This window comes from Pogona vitticeps, chromosome 1 (genome assembly GCF_051106095.1).
Source record: "Pogona vitticeps strain Pit_001003342236 chromosome 1, PviZW2.1, whole genome shotgun sequence".
Classification (NCBI taxonomy): Eukaryota; Metazoa; Chordata; class Lepidosauria; order Squamata; family Agamidae; genus Pogona; species Pogona vitticeps.
In genome coordinates this window covers 16,798,780-16,815,349 of record NC_135783.1, presented here as the reverse complement: position 1 = coordinate 16,815,349, position 16,570 = coordinate 16,798,780, and the positions used below count along the sequence as shown (strand labels likewise).

The 16,570-nt window shown below is 45.3% G+C and overlaps 1 protein-coding gene across 1 annotated transcript in view; it reads left to right on the top strand.

Moving 5' to 3' along the window:
* Nucleotides 1-16,570, top strand: part of MSH2 (mutS homolog 2) — a 77,612-nt gene that overhangs the window by 34,742 nt on the left and 26,300 nt on the right. Inside the window, exon 7 of the mRNA XM_020794767.3 lies at nucleotides 14,299-14,495. Coding sequence (XP_020650426.3) covers nucleotides 14,299-14,495 — 197 coding nt within the window. The remainder of the gene's footprint in view (nucleotides 1-14,298; nucleotides 14,496-16,570) is intronic.

Sequence of the window (16,570 nt, the reverse complement as noted above, 5' to 3'; positions counted from 1 at the left end):
CTTCAATCGACCATTAAGAATATAAAACCAAAAGGCAGAAACCAAAAAACAAACAGCGAGCTTTCGATGATAAAACATCTTCAAAGCTGTGCATCAAGTTCTTGTGGGTAGTTCCAGTTTATATGCTGTTACAAATGTCCCACATCCACATGGCTGATGATGTTGAAGTCAGGTTCACTTCTTAGATGGCGAGAGTGCAGTGTTCCGAGTTTTTTTCAAGCTCCTTCCCAGCTAGCATTTCTGTTTGGCTAGGGGAGTTAAGCATCCCAAGTAACATGACCTGCCTCTAACGGAGTTGAGATTGGGAATTTAGTTAGACCACCAGGAACAGTCAACTTAAGGCAAATTAAAGCCAAATAAATAGTGTTGCCTGGTGGATGCTCTCTTTAGCATGCAGTACTGCTTGTTTGATGTCAAGAGTCCATGATGTTCGAGAACCCACATTGGTCTTCAGTTGATGCCCTGCATGAACATTCTGTGGTATCTTACAGTTCAGGGGGGAAAAAAATCAGGAATCAGCCATATGGTTGTGGACAAACGTTCTACACTGTTATTCTGTAAACACTTCTCCTTTCAGCAACGCTGGGTTTAGGAATTCCAGACTGCCGTGTGGTTCAAAACCTGTGTATAACTCTTATGCCTCCCCCAAACATAACTACAAAGCATAAGGACTTCATTAATACGCACCCATGCCTCCCCCAACTCTCACCAACCTTCCAGAATGTCCCAGCATGTTCCCTGGCCACCACGTGGAACTGCCGTGGCAGAACTGGGGACTGCCACACTGCCAACAGTAGGGTCCAAGGTAAACCTGAGACCCACCTTTCTTGGGTTGCTCCCTCGAGACGAATAGCAGGTATTTATTGAATATTTGTCTATTTATTGAGGGGGAAACTGTATATAAGCAAAACCGTGCTACTCAGATACATGCAATTCAAGGGAGTAGTGTATAATTTGGGGCTTATATTCGGAGAGCTTATTTTCCCTTATAGAGACTTGTCCTAACCAAATTACATTGCATTACATTGATGATATAGTAGGTCTGGTGCTCACCTTCAGATTATTATAGGGGTTTGTTTTCTGATCCCAGCCTCCTTTCTTCTGGAGAAGTCAGCCTTGCATCTGTTTTTCTGTTGTAGCGATGCTAGCTGTGCTTGTCAGTCTGCATTGGCTCTGATGGAAGGGCAAAACACAGCTAGGGTCTAAGCAGTGCTGTGTCACAATGAATTGAGTTGGCCGCTGATGAACTGTTGCTGTGGGAATCACAGTTGTGGCCGTGTTCGCTTCTGTAGTGCTGAACTTGAAGTGGTATTTTTACCTTTTGAGACTTAATGAGAGCTGATTGTAATTTGGGAGATCATTGGTTTTCCATAATTACTAGGCTAACAAATGGTAACAGGCATGTTGACAAAACTGCTGTCACCTTTATCTTGCTGTGTGATTTAGATATATTACGACAAGGTTTTAAATTACAGTGGGGTCTTGACTTGAGAACTTAATCCGTATTGGAAGGCGGTTCTCAAGTCAAAATGTTCTCAAGTCAAATCTGCATTTCCCATAGGAATGCATTGAAAACCATTTGATCCGTATCTGCTCTTTTCCGTCCATAGAAACTAATGGGAAGCTGCTATTCCGCCTTCGACCACTAGAGGGGATATTTTGTTTCTCTTTTTTTCTTAGATCAAGAAAGGTTCAGGGAAGGCAGGGAAAATACAGTCCAGGCAGTCCAGTACCATGCAGTCCGAAGACTGTCTCCCAATCCACTCTCTAAATGCTGGGAGGAGTGAGGAAGCAGACAGGCACCCTTTTCACTGGCCAACAGTTAACTGAAAGTTCACATTCTTCATCGTGGTCTTCTGTGAATGCACACAACAAGGGTTAATCAGCGCCAGCGATGATCTCCTCGGAACGTTCTAGAGCTTAAATAAAAGAAACAAAGTTGTAGGTCATTCATACTGCGCATGCTCCTCCCACCCCCTCCTCAGTTCCATTTCTCCGCCGGACGAACTGGTTCTCTTCGGCTAGAGCTCTGTTATTTCGCTTACTATTCTCTGATTTTTGGCTTTTTTGACCCTTGGCAAGGCAGTTCGACTATTCTACTCTCTCCTGTCCTGACCCGGCTCGGTTTGTGGACTTTGAACTCTGGTCTTCCCTTGTTTTGGCGAGCTCGGGTTTTTCCCCGCCCTTTTCAATGGTCTTCCGTTGCAAGGCGTTGTTGCGGTTTCAGCTTATGTCCCCCTCTGGCCCCTTTAGCCGGTGCATAAGCTGTGATAGAAAGCTCCCCTTCCAGGATCGGCACGAAAAGTGTCTTTTTTGTCTCGGGGAATCCCATTCTCCCCAGGATTGTAGGCATTGTAGGGCTTTTACTAAGCCAGCCCTCCGCGCCCGCCAGCAGCGCTTAAAATTTCATCTCTGGAGCGCTGCGTTGGCTGCCTCAGAGCCGTCCCTTATGGAGCTTCCCAGTACGGCAGTTTCTCCGTCCACCTCAAGTAATCTGCCTCAACCTCCTGCCTCTAAGGCTTCTAAGAAGGCTACAGACAAACCTGATAAAAACTCATCCAAGGAGCCGTCCTCTTCTAAGTCTGCGAAGAATAAGCCTGTGAAGCAGACAAAAAAGAGAACTGTTAAACGCTTGGGAACGATAGAGGAGTTACCTTCTGTCTCGGCCTCCCTACGTTCCCCTACATTGGAGGAGCCTTCACATGATAAAGAGTCCTTGTTTGGGGTATCGGCTTCTCTACCCCCAGGACAGCCTGAGCCATCCAGGATTCCGGGGACCGTATCCCCAACACCGATTCAGCTTGCTGCCGCCACCGCAAGCTTGGTGTCTCCGCCCAACAGCCCTGACTCTATCGGGCGGGCGTCTTCGGCTCACTCCTCCACTTCGGCTTCCTCGACACCGCCGCGGCCGCGGAAGAGGTCTCGCAAAACTAAACATGTTTCCAAACGACGACATCGATCACCTCTTCGCCATTCTCGGCGCCGGCGTCAATCGTCGGATGAATCTTCTTCGTCATCCTCGCCGCCGAGGGAGCATCGGCGCCGACATCGATGGCGATACACCTCCTCTTCGCCCTCGACCTCGCAGGACAGGCGTTGACGCTGAAGGAAGGCGAAATACATCTATGTCACTTCCTCCTCCTCGTCTTCGTCTCCACCAAGGAAGCACCGACGCCGTCACCACTTCGACGTCGAGGAGCTTCCGCGACCTGCTGTGCTTACCGACCAACCCAAGGGTGTTACTGCCCCTGTTTCATCTATGACGTCTGTCGCTGTCGACCCTCAGCGTCTTTCTACAGCGGATTTCCGACCTGAGCTTCGAGCTCGCAAGAGAGGACATTCTCCCTTATCAGAAGAAGGGGTTCCCTTTTCGGACAGTTTCTCTGATTCTGAGGAGGAACCTCCTCCTCCAGAGGACAAAGAGGATTTGCCAGTGGGTGAAACTGTGGGATCCGACACGGGTGACCCCCATGCATCCTCTCCGTCGGAAGACTTCTCATCTTACTCACAGATGCTCGCACGAATGGCCAAGGTCCTTAACTACAAATGGACACACCAGCTCCTCCAGAGGAGGATCTCATTTTTGGAGATATTAATAGTGAGCGGTCCCCTCCTCCCACTCTGTCTTACCTTTCTGTTCTTACCACTATCATCAAGGATTTTTGGGATCAACCTTCTACGACGCCTTCGCTATCTCGGCGTACTGAGAATCTTTATCGTGTGTCTGGGGAGGATTCCAAATTTCTCCTGAAACATCCTATACCCAATTCCTTGATTGTTGAGACTAGTTGCACCAGACCAACAGGGAAGTCGCATGTCACTCCCACTAATAAAGAGGGGAAAAAGCTTGAAGTCCTTGGCAGGAAGATTTATTCGCTGATCGCTTTTATTCTCAGAGTGGCGAACTACCAAACCGCTCTGGGAGCTTATCAAAAGCAATTATGGCTAAAAACTTTGCCGGGTTTGCGGTTACTACCTGAGGATATCAGACAAGATTTTCTCAATACCTATGAGGAAGCTCAGACTGTTTCAAAGTATCTTCGTATAGCTACTAGACATTCTGTAGAGGCTGCAGCTAGAATTTTAATGTCGGCTGTTACTCTCCGTAGGCACGCCTGGCTGCGAGCTGCCAATATTCTGGATGATGTCAAGGTGAAAGTTGAAAATTTGCCATTTGACGCCTCTGGTCTTTTTAATGAAAAGACCGACTCTCACTTGGAGGAATTACACAAGGCAAAAAAGACTGCCAAATCTTATTATATTCAGCCTCAACCGAAATATAACAGGTACCAGTGGAAGAAACCTTACAACCAATATGGACAAGGTTCTCAGTTCAAACAGTTTAAGCCTCAGTCCCAGACTAGGTCTTCCAATACTGCTTCGTCTTCTAATACTTACCGCTCTCAGCATTCCCAGCGCTGTCAGGGATTCAAACAGCCTGTCAAGAAATCAAAACAGTACCTTTGACCCAGTCATCTCAGCTCCGCTTTATCATACAACAAGACTTTCTCCGTATCTAAAAAATTGGTCCGCTATTACAAACGATTCTTGGGTACTAAACATTGTTCAGTACGGATATCTGCTGGAGTTTCTCGACTACCCTCCTCTAGGGCAGGTTCTTTCTACATCATCCGATCCTGCTCTAGAGGAGGAAGTTCATTCCCTTCTACTAAAAGGAGCCATTCAAAGGGTACCAGCAAGAGACGTCAGGAACGGCTTTTATTCAAAGTATTTTGCCGTTCCCAAGAAAGACGGTGGCATCAGACCAATTTTGGACTTACGATTGCTGAATACTTACCTCTGTCCACGAAAATTCCGGATGGTCACTCTAGAACAAATAATTCACCTCTTAAGAAAGGGCAATTGGTTTCTTGTTATAGATCTAAAGGACGCTTACTTTCATATTACGATTCACCCTCAACATCGGAAATACCTCAGGTTCCTATTTCAGGATGCCATTTACCAATTTCTTGCCCTCCCGTTTGGCTTGGCTACGGCTCCCAGAACTTTCACAAAATGCATGTCTCCAGTCGCGGCTTACCTTCGTCTCAACGGGGTCCAGGTGTTCCCGTACATAGACGATTGGTTAGTGGTCTCCAAGTCCCGACGTCATGCCCTGCAAGACAAAGCATACGTCCTTCATGTCCTACGCAATCTAGGACTCACAGTCAACTTAAGAAAATCGCAGCTTACTCCATCTCAGGTCATAAGTTACATCGGAGCAAGGCTCGATGCAAGGAAAGGGCGCATCTTTCTTCCAGCAGAAAGACGTCGAAAGATACGCAAGGCAATAAAGAAATTTCACCCAGGGACAACTGTGTCAGCAAGACACGCCCAACATCTGCTCGGCCTCATGGCGTCAACAACACCAGGGTTGGCCCATGCCCGACTAAAACTCAGATCCCTTCAAGTCTGGCTCCTGTCACTGTTCAATCCGGAGACAGATCATCCACACAAGAGACTTCAAGTCACTCAGGAGCTTGCCTCACAGCTCGAGTGGTGGACTTACCCTCCACACCTGAAAATAGGGAGACCTTTTCGGCAGCTTCAACTCACCGTACAGGTGACCACAGATGCGAGCCCGGTGGGTTGGGGTGCGCATTGTGGCCACCACAGGATTCATGCGTTGTGGAATTCAGAGGAGCGATCGCTTCACATCAATCATTTGGAGGTCCTTGCCATCCTCAAAGCACTCAAGACGTTCTTGCCCCTAGTACAGGGTCGTGGTGTCCAGATAGCCACGGACAACACCACGGCCATGTACTATGTGAACAAACAAGGCGGAACACGTTCGAAGTCCCTGCTGTTACTTGTGGTGATGCTGTGGGAATGGTGCTACAACCACCATGTTTTTCCAGTGGCTGTGCATATTGCAACGGAGGACAACACGATAGCAGACGAATTGAGTCGCCGCGTGGCGCAGACACACGAGTGGCAACTCGACGACAACGTATTCCAGTTCCTGTGTCGCCGCTGGGGCACCCCGGTCATCGATGTGTTTGCTACCACTCACAACAAGAAGTGTCTTCTTTATGCATCCAGAGCCGGACGGGGAGTCGGGTCCTCCGGGGATGCTTTCATGATAAGGTGGACCATGGGTCTAGTTTACCTCTTCCCGCCGTTTCCGTTAGTTCAGAGGACCTTACTCAAGATCCAGTACGACGGAGCGGAGGCCATCCTTGTAGCACCCTTCTGGCCCCGCCAGCCATGGTTCCACAGGTTGATGTCGATGTCCCACGAGGCTGTCCGGCTCCCTCTTCATCCTCAACTTTTGACACAGGATGCGGGCAAGATACTTCACCCAGACTTAGAAACCCTACACCTAACTGCGTGGAGGATATCCCGCAGATCAGGGAGGTTCTAGTCATGTCCAAAAAACCATCCACCACGAAGCTGTATAGTTACAAATGGAAAGGTTTTTTGAAATTCGCAGCTTCTAGAGGCCTCGTTGCATCTCCAGTCAGTTTGTCTACGTTGCTCCTTTTTCTTCGTTATCTTTTCGACTTTAACCTTTCTGTCTCTACTTTGAAGGTTTATATAGCGGCGATTGTTTCTTTTCAGCCGCCTGGTTCGTCGGCTTCTCGTCTGTTCTCACATCCGACTGTTAAGAACTTTTTAAAGGGTGTAGTGAATCTTCGGCCTCCAACTAAGTTGCCTGTACCTCAGTGGTCCCTACAATTAGTGCTGCATGCCCTCATGAGACCTCCCTTTGAGCCAATGGCTACTTGTGACTTAAAACTTTTATCTCTCAAGTCCCTTTTTCTCGTGGCCATTACGTCTGCCCGCAGGGCTGGTGAATTGGCTGCGCTTCAGGTGGATCAACCCTATCTTCAATTTTTTAAGGAGAAAGTTGTTTTGCATACTGATGTGTCTTTTCTCCCTAAGGTTGTTTCTCAGTTCCATCTGAATCAACCCTTGATTTTACCTACCTTGTTCCCGAATCCTTCTGATGATACTGAGCGCATGCTTCATATGTTGGACGTTAGGAGAGCCCTTGCCTTTTATGTTTCAAGGACAAAGCAATTCCGTTTATCCAATAGGCTTTTCTTGTGTTACTTTGGTTCAAAGAAAGGGCTACCAGCTTCACCGTCGACCTTGTCCAGGTGGCTAGTCTCCACAATCTCACTAGCCTATCAGCTTGCGCACCGGACTCCTCCCGATGGACTTCGAGCTCATTCTACGAGGGCAGTGGCCTCATCTACCGCTCTGTTACGTGGCATTGATGTCCCTGATATTTGCCGAACTGCCACGTGGTCTAACGTCTCTACGTTTGTTGCCCATTACAGACTGGACCTGAGAGCTCGGAAAGAGGCGTCCTTCGGGAAAGCAGTATTAACATCTGTACTCCAGTGACGTCCCTCCGCCTGGTGAGTTAGCTAACTAGTCACCCTTGTTGTGTGCATTCACAGAAGACCACGATGAAGAAAGACGGGTTACTTACCTGTAACCATGGTTCTTCGAGTGGTCATTCTGTGAATTCACACAGTCCCACCCTGCCTCCCCACTATCCGTCACTGGTATTTACATTTATTGTCCTGCTCAGTATAACTGAGGTTCTAGTGGCGGATAAATGGAACTGAGGAGGGGGTGGGAGGAGCATGCGCAGTATGAATGACCTACAACTTTGTTTCTTTTATTTAAGCTCTAGAACGTTCCGAGGAGATCATCGCTGGCGCTGATTAACCCTTGTTGTGTGAATTCACAGAATGACCACTCGAAGAACCATGGTTACAGGTAAGTAACCCGTCTTTTTGCACTTTCCCTGCCTCCCACGTGGCTTTTTTCAGTTCTTAACTCAAATCTAAGTACTTAAGTCAAGTCAATATTTTCCTATGAGAGCGGTTCTTAAGTCAAAATGTTCTTAACTCAAGCCGTTCTTAAGTCAAGACCCCACTGTATGCGAGGGCCCCTTTCTCCTTAGTAGTTAAACTCCAAAATAGAGATGGGCATGAATCAATTTGGTCTGGTTTGTAGAAATTCGTTGGCACAGCACCACAGGTGTCATGTGTTCCCTCCCCCCACCCCCATGCCAGCTGCCCCCCTCACAAACTGTCCTGGCCCATCCAGGTCCTCCTCTGCCCTTTGGACAGGAGTTTCAGTTTTCCTTCTCTGCCTCCTCTGGCAGCCAACCACTGCTCAACTGTGCAGCAAGCGTCCACATCCCACCTCTTTGTCAGAGTGCTTGGGTACTGGAGGAGGTGGGGGAGGGAAACCCGAGCTATTGCCCAGACTGGACAGCCACTGGAAAAGGTGGACCTTGGTAGCACATGCTGGCTTGTGAGTGGGGGTATGGGGAGGAAGGAATTTCTGTAAACCAAACCAATTTGATTCATGTCCATTGCTACTGCAAAATAATGACTTTTTCAGCCACATGGTTTACTTTGGGTAGCAGTGTATGTGTGAATTTTCTGTTTGGGATGAATGTTGGATGAAATCCTAGCTGAGGCTGTAGCAGCAGTAGATGTACAGTGGTGCCCCGCATAACGACATTAATCCGTTCCAGGATTAACATCGCTATCTGGATTCATCGCTATGCGGGGGGGGGGGGAGCCCATAGGAACATATTAAACTCTGTTTAATGCGTTCTATTGGGGAAAAACTCACCGCTATGCGGGAATCCTCCATCCGGCCGCCATTTTCTCTGCCCGGTAAGCGAGGGCAGGGCGTGAAAACGCTGCAGGCGACCATTTTCTGCACCCGGTGGCCATTTTGGAACCGCCGATCAGCTGTTTTCTAAACATCGCAATGTGAAGATCGGTAAGCGAAACGCTTACTGATCATCGCAATGCGATGTTTAGCCTATCTAAACATCACAATGTGATCGCATTAGCGATCGTAAAAAATGCGTTGCTATGCGGATTTGTCGTTAAATGGTGCGCTCGTGAAGCGAGGCACCACTGTATTTTGGAATGATGTAGGGTGCATTATATGTTCCAGCTAGAAAGGAGGGGTGTGTTCAGTAATGGGGGCCACGATTTCCATGATCAGAGTCAAGTACTGAAGGTGTGCATCTGCTGTGAATATTGACCACACATGATTGGTTTATATTTAACTAAACTTTGATGCAAATTCAGTTTCTGAGTTCTTGTGTTCATTTTGAGGAATAATACCTTGAAAATCTTAGGACCATTTAGTAATTTTGCAACCATTTTATCTGTAACTGTGGAAGAAAAACAAGAGTATTGCTGGAATAGGGTTGTGGCTGATGCTTAACACAAACAACAAAGCTCATGGCTTTTTAAAAGCCTTTGCAGCAGGAGGTTTATATATATATATATATATAATCAAACCTCTATACACTTTTCACATAACAATAACTCCAAGTCATTTTATGGAAAGCAAACCAAGGAATGACTGTGAGAAATAGAAGTTATGTGCCTTAGTAGATCTGGACAGGATGGTGTGGCTGCATTTGATCAATCTATCTGGTTGAGCTAAGACGATTACGTTGGCAGATGACTGCTACGATAAATGGGTCACCTTGTTCAGTTCGCTTGCAAGTCTTTGCGATGTACAAGGGAAATGTCACTGATCTATGGCCACCCTTGTATTTTGTGTCCTTTGGGGCCCTTCTGTTTCTTGTGTGCCTATGTAGATAACTTGAATCTGCCAGCTGGAAAGAGTGCTTCAGATTAATGAAGTGAGCTCTATTACTTGATGGTTATGGCACAACAAATCTATTTTTAAAATACTGTCAAGACTGCTTTTTTTTTTTGTTGCAAAAGATCAACACTTCGAACTCTGTTGCCAAGTCTATAAACTGCCTCAGTGTATTCTTCTGAGAAGTCATAAAAGGTGTATAGGCTGTGCTTTACCCTGACACCCAGACGTGTAACTTCTGAAATGCTGTCCATACAGCTGTTACTTAATCACCAAAGAACTGTAGTGAGCTTCTAACAGATCCATATGTGTAAGATAAGAGTATTTCTGAATTGAATGTTGTGACGTGCTTAAAGATAAATGTCTTCTCCAACTTTATTATCCTGGATTATATAAGATTGGTGGAGGGAACTATGGGTCCAGGTAAGTACATCTGGTAGAAGGGCTGATCCTTGCTGCCCATCAAGAAACAGGAGGCCTCTCTGGACCTATAGGTTGATAATAACTACTGCAAGGTGGAGAATATCATCTTTTGGGGCCATGTGTTAGAAAAGATGATAGCAACTCAGCTCCAGGTATTCTTGTAGGAATGTGATTGTCTAGTTCCATTTCAGTCCAAGTGCTATCTGGTTAAGGGATGGAAATGCCCTTGGTTTTCTGATGGATATAATTTTCAGGGGAGGGACAAAAAATGTGGATTTTGATCCCATTGACTGTGGTTGTCTCCTGGACTTTAGGCTTATCTTATGATATTCTGATGAGCACTTAGCAACCCTTAGAGTCCACCTCAGGAGAGGTGCCATCTGTCACTGCTGCTCACAGTGTTAAAAGGACATTTAAAGGTGCACTGATGTGTAACTTGAACTATACATCCGTTTCTCAGAATTCTGGGTGTGTGACCCAAATCACTAGAGTAATTTTGGTCTATTAACCTGTGATTTTTTTTTTGAGATGGCCATTTGTTTTTTGCCCAGTGATAGATGCTTTCCAGTGTTCCAGGTCTGCTCTCTTTGCAATCTATAAGGGAGCAGAAGGAGAGATACAGAGAACTAGCAAAAGGCAGAGGGCTTGGGAACCAAAGGGAAGCTAATTTCAGGAATCAGTGAGTGGGCATTAAAAGTGATACGCTGGGGTCCTTGAGAAAGAGGATCCAGGAGAACTGTAATACAGAATTGGAGAATCTCGTTCAGGAGTCAAGTTGCAGCCAGAAGAATAAACAGATGGAAGAGAGAGGTTTTGCTGATGAGTTCAATTGTAAGTTGCTTTAGCTTACCAGAAGCCATTGTGGCACATGATATTTTTTTAAGCTAAGGAACTGAGCTGTGAAATGGAAAGTTTTCAAGTTCAAATACTATCTTTTTCATGAAACTCTATTAACTCTGCAACACAGATGCAAACGCAGGGCTCACTTTATAGAGTTCTTGTGTGGAATATTGAAATAATGTATGTGAAATCCTTTGAAGACCCAATATCACTATATATAAAAATACAAAGTCATTGCTTTTCCATATATAAGTGTGTACTGACTCCTGACACTGATGGGCTTTTAAATGTTATTATCCTTTTTTCCTCATTTGTTTGGTCTGGCATAGGATGGTTGAAAATAAGCTGGGAATTTTTTCCATGTGTGGTATAGTGCAGGGGTCCCCAACCTTTTTTACCCCACAGACCAGCTGGGGAAGGCGGGGCACACCCTGCGCTTGTGTGCATATGTGAACGGTGGCGCTCGCTCATGCGCATGCACAAACGGTGGCGCAGCGCGCATGTGGGCACGCTGGAGCAGGTGCGCATGCTCAAATCAGCTGTGCAGGGGTGAGTGCGTGCGAGGGGGGGCAGGAGGTCTGTCTCCCCAGTCCGGTTCAGGTCATGGACTGGCATCGGGCCACGGACCGGGGGTTGGGGACCTCTGGTATAGCGGATAGCAGCATGTGAGCTGAGCCTAGGTCTGAACAGTTAGTTCATTATTCAACAGATCAAAAGCCCTCCATTCATTCTTTTCAAATGTGACTTCCTCCATTTGTTTCTTGTTTCCTTTTGTAACTTCTGCAGGACTTGCAATTCTCCCTAAGAACATGAAATGTAAAATTGCCCCAGCCAAGTCCTGACTGGAGTTCAACGACTGCTAGATATGTCTTGACATCAAATTCCTTCTGATCATGCATCCTCCTCCTCCTCATGATGTTGGTGCTTTAGCTAGTTCTGATTCATGAATAGTGCTCTGACCTTCACTGCAAATCTCAGCTGTGTCTGCTGTCTAGCCTAGTGAACCTTGTTTCTAAGTGTACAGTTTATTCCTAGCCTTTGCATTCCATGTGTGTGATTCTTTCAGTAAGTCAGGCTTTGAAAATAAGGGTCACATCCAACCCATTGTGAGCCATAGATAGCGGAGATTCATTGACTCCACTTGTCAAACCAGCCCTTTCTGTAGTTTTCATTCAGTGGCTTCATTCTAGCTAAGACTTACAAATGGATTTGGTCCCAAATATCCAGAAGACTATTCACCATCCTTAGCTGGCATGGGTCTTTTTTTCCTCTTTAGCCTCTGAGATTTCAGATAGCAGAAAGAAGGAATGCTGGTGAACAAACTAACTGTTCTTTAAAACCAGATGTTTCTCACTGATCTTAAACCTAGCTGTCCCCAAACCCACAGCTATGTCTAAGGAGAATGAAAGAGCTTAGGCTGGCTGTGCCAGTAGAGCTTTTAGCAAGATAATACTAGATATATATGTCCTTACTTCTGAAGCATTTATCTGAGTGCCAGCCTTAAGACACCGTCTGTTTACAAGAGAGCATGATTTAACAAGACAGCTGTGTGCTGAACTGATGGCAGATCTCATCCCTCTGTGCGTCTGTTGCCATCAAATTATTCTCTTAATTTGTTTTTCCTTAGTCCAATAGATGCTGGTGTGTAAGAAGGTATGGAGCAGCCATAGTCCCTTTTATTAGGGAAGAAGCCATAAAAGCCAAATGTGCTCTGCTCTTTACTGCAGAAGCAGGAAAAGGTGGAATTTTAATGTTAAGGAATTATTCCAACCACAGAAGAAAAATGGTTCTCTAGAGGAAGTTGCAAAGACTGCATTATGGGTTGGAGCAAATTTAATCCACTGCTTTTAAGGTTCATTTATCATGTAGATAGAAAGACTCCTTGCTTTATGGTCCCTTTTAAAGAGAGTTATTTTGATCTGTTTTTAACTGATGACAAAAATGGGAACAAAAAGAATTAAAAACAATAGTATTTTCCAGAATTCGTCTTCATGGAGACCGGCATTTGAGCTAACGGAGAAAGATAGTGTCTGTGTTTTCTCTTCTACAGTATGTCTGATTCTGCCTTTTTGGCACATGATCTGAAAGACAAAAACATTTTTCAACCCCTGTCCGCATGTACATGCATGTCTATGCGTACGCATTCACTCGTTCACACACTCCAACTCAGCATAACTTCCTGCTCTCCTTTCAAGAGCTGCTCGTAAAATTAAAACCACAGAAGATCATAGAATTAGGCAGGACTTGGAAATGTTACTTTTTGCTAGCTGTGAGGTCCTGGGAGCTGTATTCCAAAAAATACATGTTTCCAAGTTTTTCTTTTTAATAGTGGAAGTAACAGTTGAGAAAAGACAGATATTCCCCACTCATCCCCATTAATTGTGCTGATGTTCAGATATGGCTCTGCGTACTTAAACACTTGTTGCAGAAATAACCGTGGGATATATTGGTTGGTTGGTTTAGCAGAATGCAGTGGTTATCTTTCCTGAGATAATATGAGTAGATATGCATGAATTCTAATACAGTGGGGTCTTGACTTGAGAACTTAATCCGTATTGGAAGGCGGTTCTCAAGTCAAAAAGTTCTCAGGTCAAATCTGCATTTCCCATAGGAATGCATTGAAAACCATTTGATCCGTATCTGCTCTTTTCTGACCATAGAAACTAATGGGAAGCTGCTATTCTGCCTTTGACCACTAGAGGGGGATATTTTGTTTCTTTTTTTCTTAGGTCAAGAAAGGTTCAGGGAAGGCAGGGAAAAGACAGTCCAGGCAGTACAGTACCAGGCAGTCCGAAGACTGTCTCCCAATCCACTCTCTAAACGCTGGGAGGAGTGAGGAAGCAGACGGGCACCCTTTTCACTGGCCAACAGTTAACTGAAAGTTCAAATTTTGCACTTTCCCTGCCTCCCACATGGGTTTTTTCAGTTCTTAACTCAAATCTAAGTATGTAAGTCAAGTCAATATTTTCCTATGAGAGTGGTTCTTAAGTCAAAATGTTCTTAACTCAAGCCGTTCTTAAGTCAAGACCCGACTGTACTATATAATACCAATAGCAGGTGGGCAAATTGAGTTTAATTTTCTGTTTTCAAGTAAAATGAATGATTCACTTTCCTCTTTGATCTTCTTTGGAATCTCATTGTTTCTACGTATTAAGTAGTCACAGTCATTAATATTCTAGATATTAACACAGTAAACCAACTATAAGCTGTAATATTGTAATATTACATTTGTAATATTGGCTCTTTTCACTGTGTTTCTTCCCCCCCAGCTATCATCAGAGAGTTGGCTGTTGGTACAAAATAAACCATTCTGTTCTGCCACTAAAAAAATAAAAGGTTGGAAATGTCACGATTGATCTGCTCCTGAGAGTATGAAGACCTTGCGTGTTTGACTGGACTTTGTCTTTCTGTTTTTTCTGCCTGCTTCACCCCTAGGCTGAACTTGGTAGAGGCCTTTATTGAAGATGCAGAGCTCCGACAATCTCTTCAAGAAGACCACCTCCGTCGCTTCCCAGACTTCAGTCGGATCGTGAAAAAGTTTCAGAAGAAGGCTACTCTGCAGGACTGTTACAAAATATATCAGTCCGTTAATCAGATACCCAATGTAATACAGGCCCTGGAGAAAAGTGGAGGTAATATGCTTTTCTTTGTTATCTACGTCAGGAATGGTCAGTTATGTCAAGTCAAGAGATGCAATGTTTGTATTTTAAGGATTTCCATTCCCAGAGGTTGGCAAGTCCCCCTCCCAGGCCATATGATGGGAGTGAGAACCTGTTATAGGCCAATTCTGGGTTCGAGATTTCCGGCGAGGACAACAGGCTAAGACGCAAGGCAGCTGAACCAAAGACCCAATTTTATTTGAATAGCAGCAAAGAAATGGTTAGCTGGGACTTCTCTTAAGAGGAGAGAAGACCATGAGGAGATGCATGTACATACGTACATTTTATAATGATACAAACAAAGAGCCATAAAGTAATACATATCTATTGGTTATCTGTACCCCAAAATTGGATCCAAACCCTGATTGGACAAAAGGTGCTAACTAAGCTAATCTATTGGTAACTAGAAAATAATGCATGATGTTTCCTTGACCTGTGCCCAAAATGCACCTCAAAGTCTGGGAATAGAGTATCCATTATCGCTGCCTTCCTCCCCTGACATTCCAATGCCATTTGGGGCAGGATAGAGGGCTCTTTTGTTATTCTAGGTGGGCCATAAATGCTATCAAGTGGTGCTATCAGCTAGGTGTGAATGGTCTTTGTTGTTTCCGGGTCTGGGTTGAGGCAGAGTTAAAACAGAATCAAGTTTGTAAAACATCTAATGAATGTGGGCTACATGACCATCTTGGAAAGGCATGCACTAATAGGGTAGAACATTAGAGAAATATAGAGTACAAGTATAAAGTACATTTGAGTGAAGTACATTTGTGCTACAAGTACAGTGTAGTGTTTACATAGTGTTGGTACAGGGTATTGGTACATAGCTGGTACATAGGATACCCAAGTCTTGTTGATACATATGGTGGTAATAGTTATGTTAAAACATGGTCTCAATATCCTCCCATGTCACACCTTCAAACTGGCAGGAGAGAAAGCGGTCCTCTTACCTTCCTGCCATTTAGGGGCTGCTTCCCTCTTGAACAGAAAGCAAAGCACCCCACGGCAGCCTGTGAGTTGCAAGGATTGTCTGCAATTCGCCAAGGTTCACGGACAGCTGAGATCTGATGGAAGCTGCTCAGAACACCTCCTCCCACGAACCTTTGCAAGTCAACAGGGAATCCTTGCAACTCCCACACTCGCAGTGGGGCGCTTTTCTTCCAGGAATGGCAGAGAAGTGAGGAGGGTCCTTTATCTCCTGCCAGGCTTTCACTCCGTATTCCAGCCTGGGGATTCACTCTGATTTGCGGTAATGGGCGTCCTTAAAATACGACAGTTCCATTCTTAGTTATGTCAAGTACTTCTCCAGTGTGTGCCGGCTTCGCATGTTTTCTGTCCTCTTTCAGAGCCTGGGTGGTGTGGTGTGTGTGTGTATGTGTGCAGGGAGGCTAGACTTGGAGTGGGACAGGAGGAAGTAATTATCCTCCTGTAAATGGAGGTTTTTCCTCTTGTTTGCTCTTCTAAGAAATGAGCTACAGGAGCACAGACAGTGTGGGAAGTGAGAGTGAAGGATTCTGATAGGTGAGTCAACTGGAGAACAATATAGTGCTGCCCAGAGCTACGGGCTGGATTGCTCATAAAACAGGAGGCATAAAACCATCAAGCAACAAACAGTCAAAACATTCAAGGCAATAAAAACTCAGTAAACTGATAAAACTAAGCCAAAAGAGCTAAACAAAACAGGCAATGAAAACCAGCAGTCCGCATAGTTAAAGCTATGGTTTTTCCAGTAGCTATGTATGGAAGTGAGAGCTGGACCATAAAGAAGGCAGACCGCCGAAGAATTGATGCCTTTGAATTGTGGTGCTGGAGGAGGCTCTTGAGAATCCCCTGGACTGCAAGGAGAGCAAACCTATCAATTCTAAAGGAAATCAACCCTGAGTGCTCACTGGAAGGACAGATCCTGAAGCTGAGGCTCCAATACTTTGGCTATCTTATGAGAAGAGAAGATTCCCTGGAAAATACCCTTATGCTGGGAAAATGTGAAGGCAAGAGAAGGGGACGACAGAGGACGAGATGGCTGGACAGTGTCATCAACGCGACCAACATGA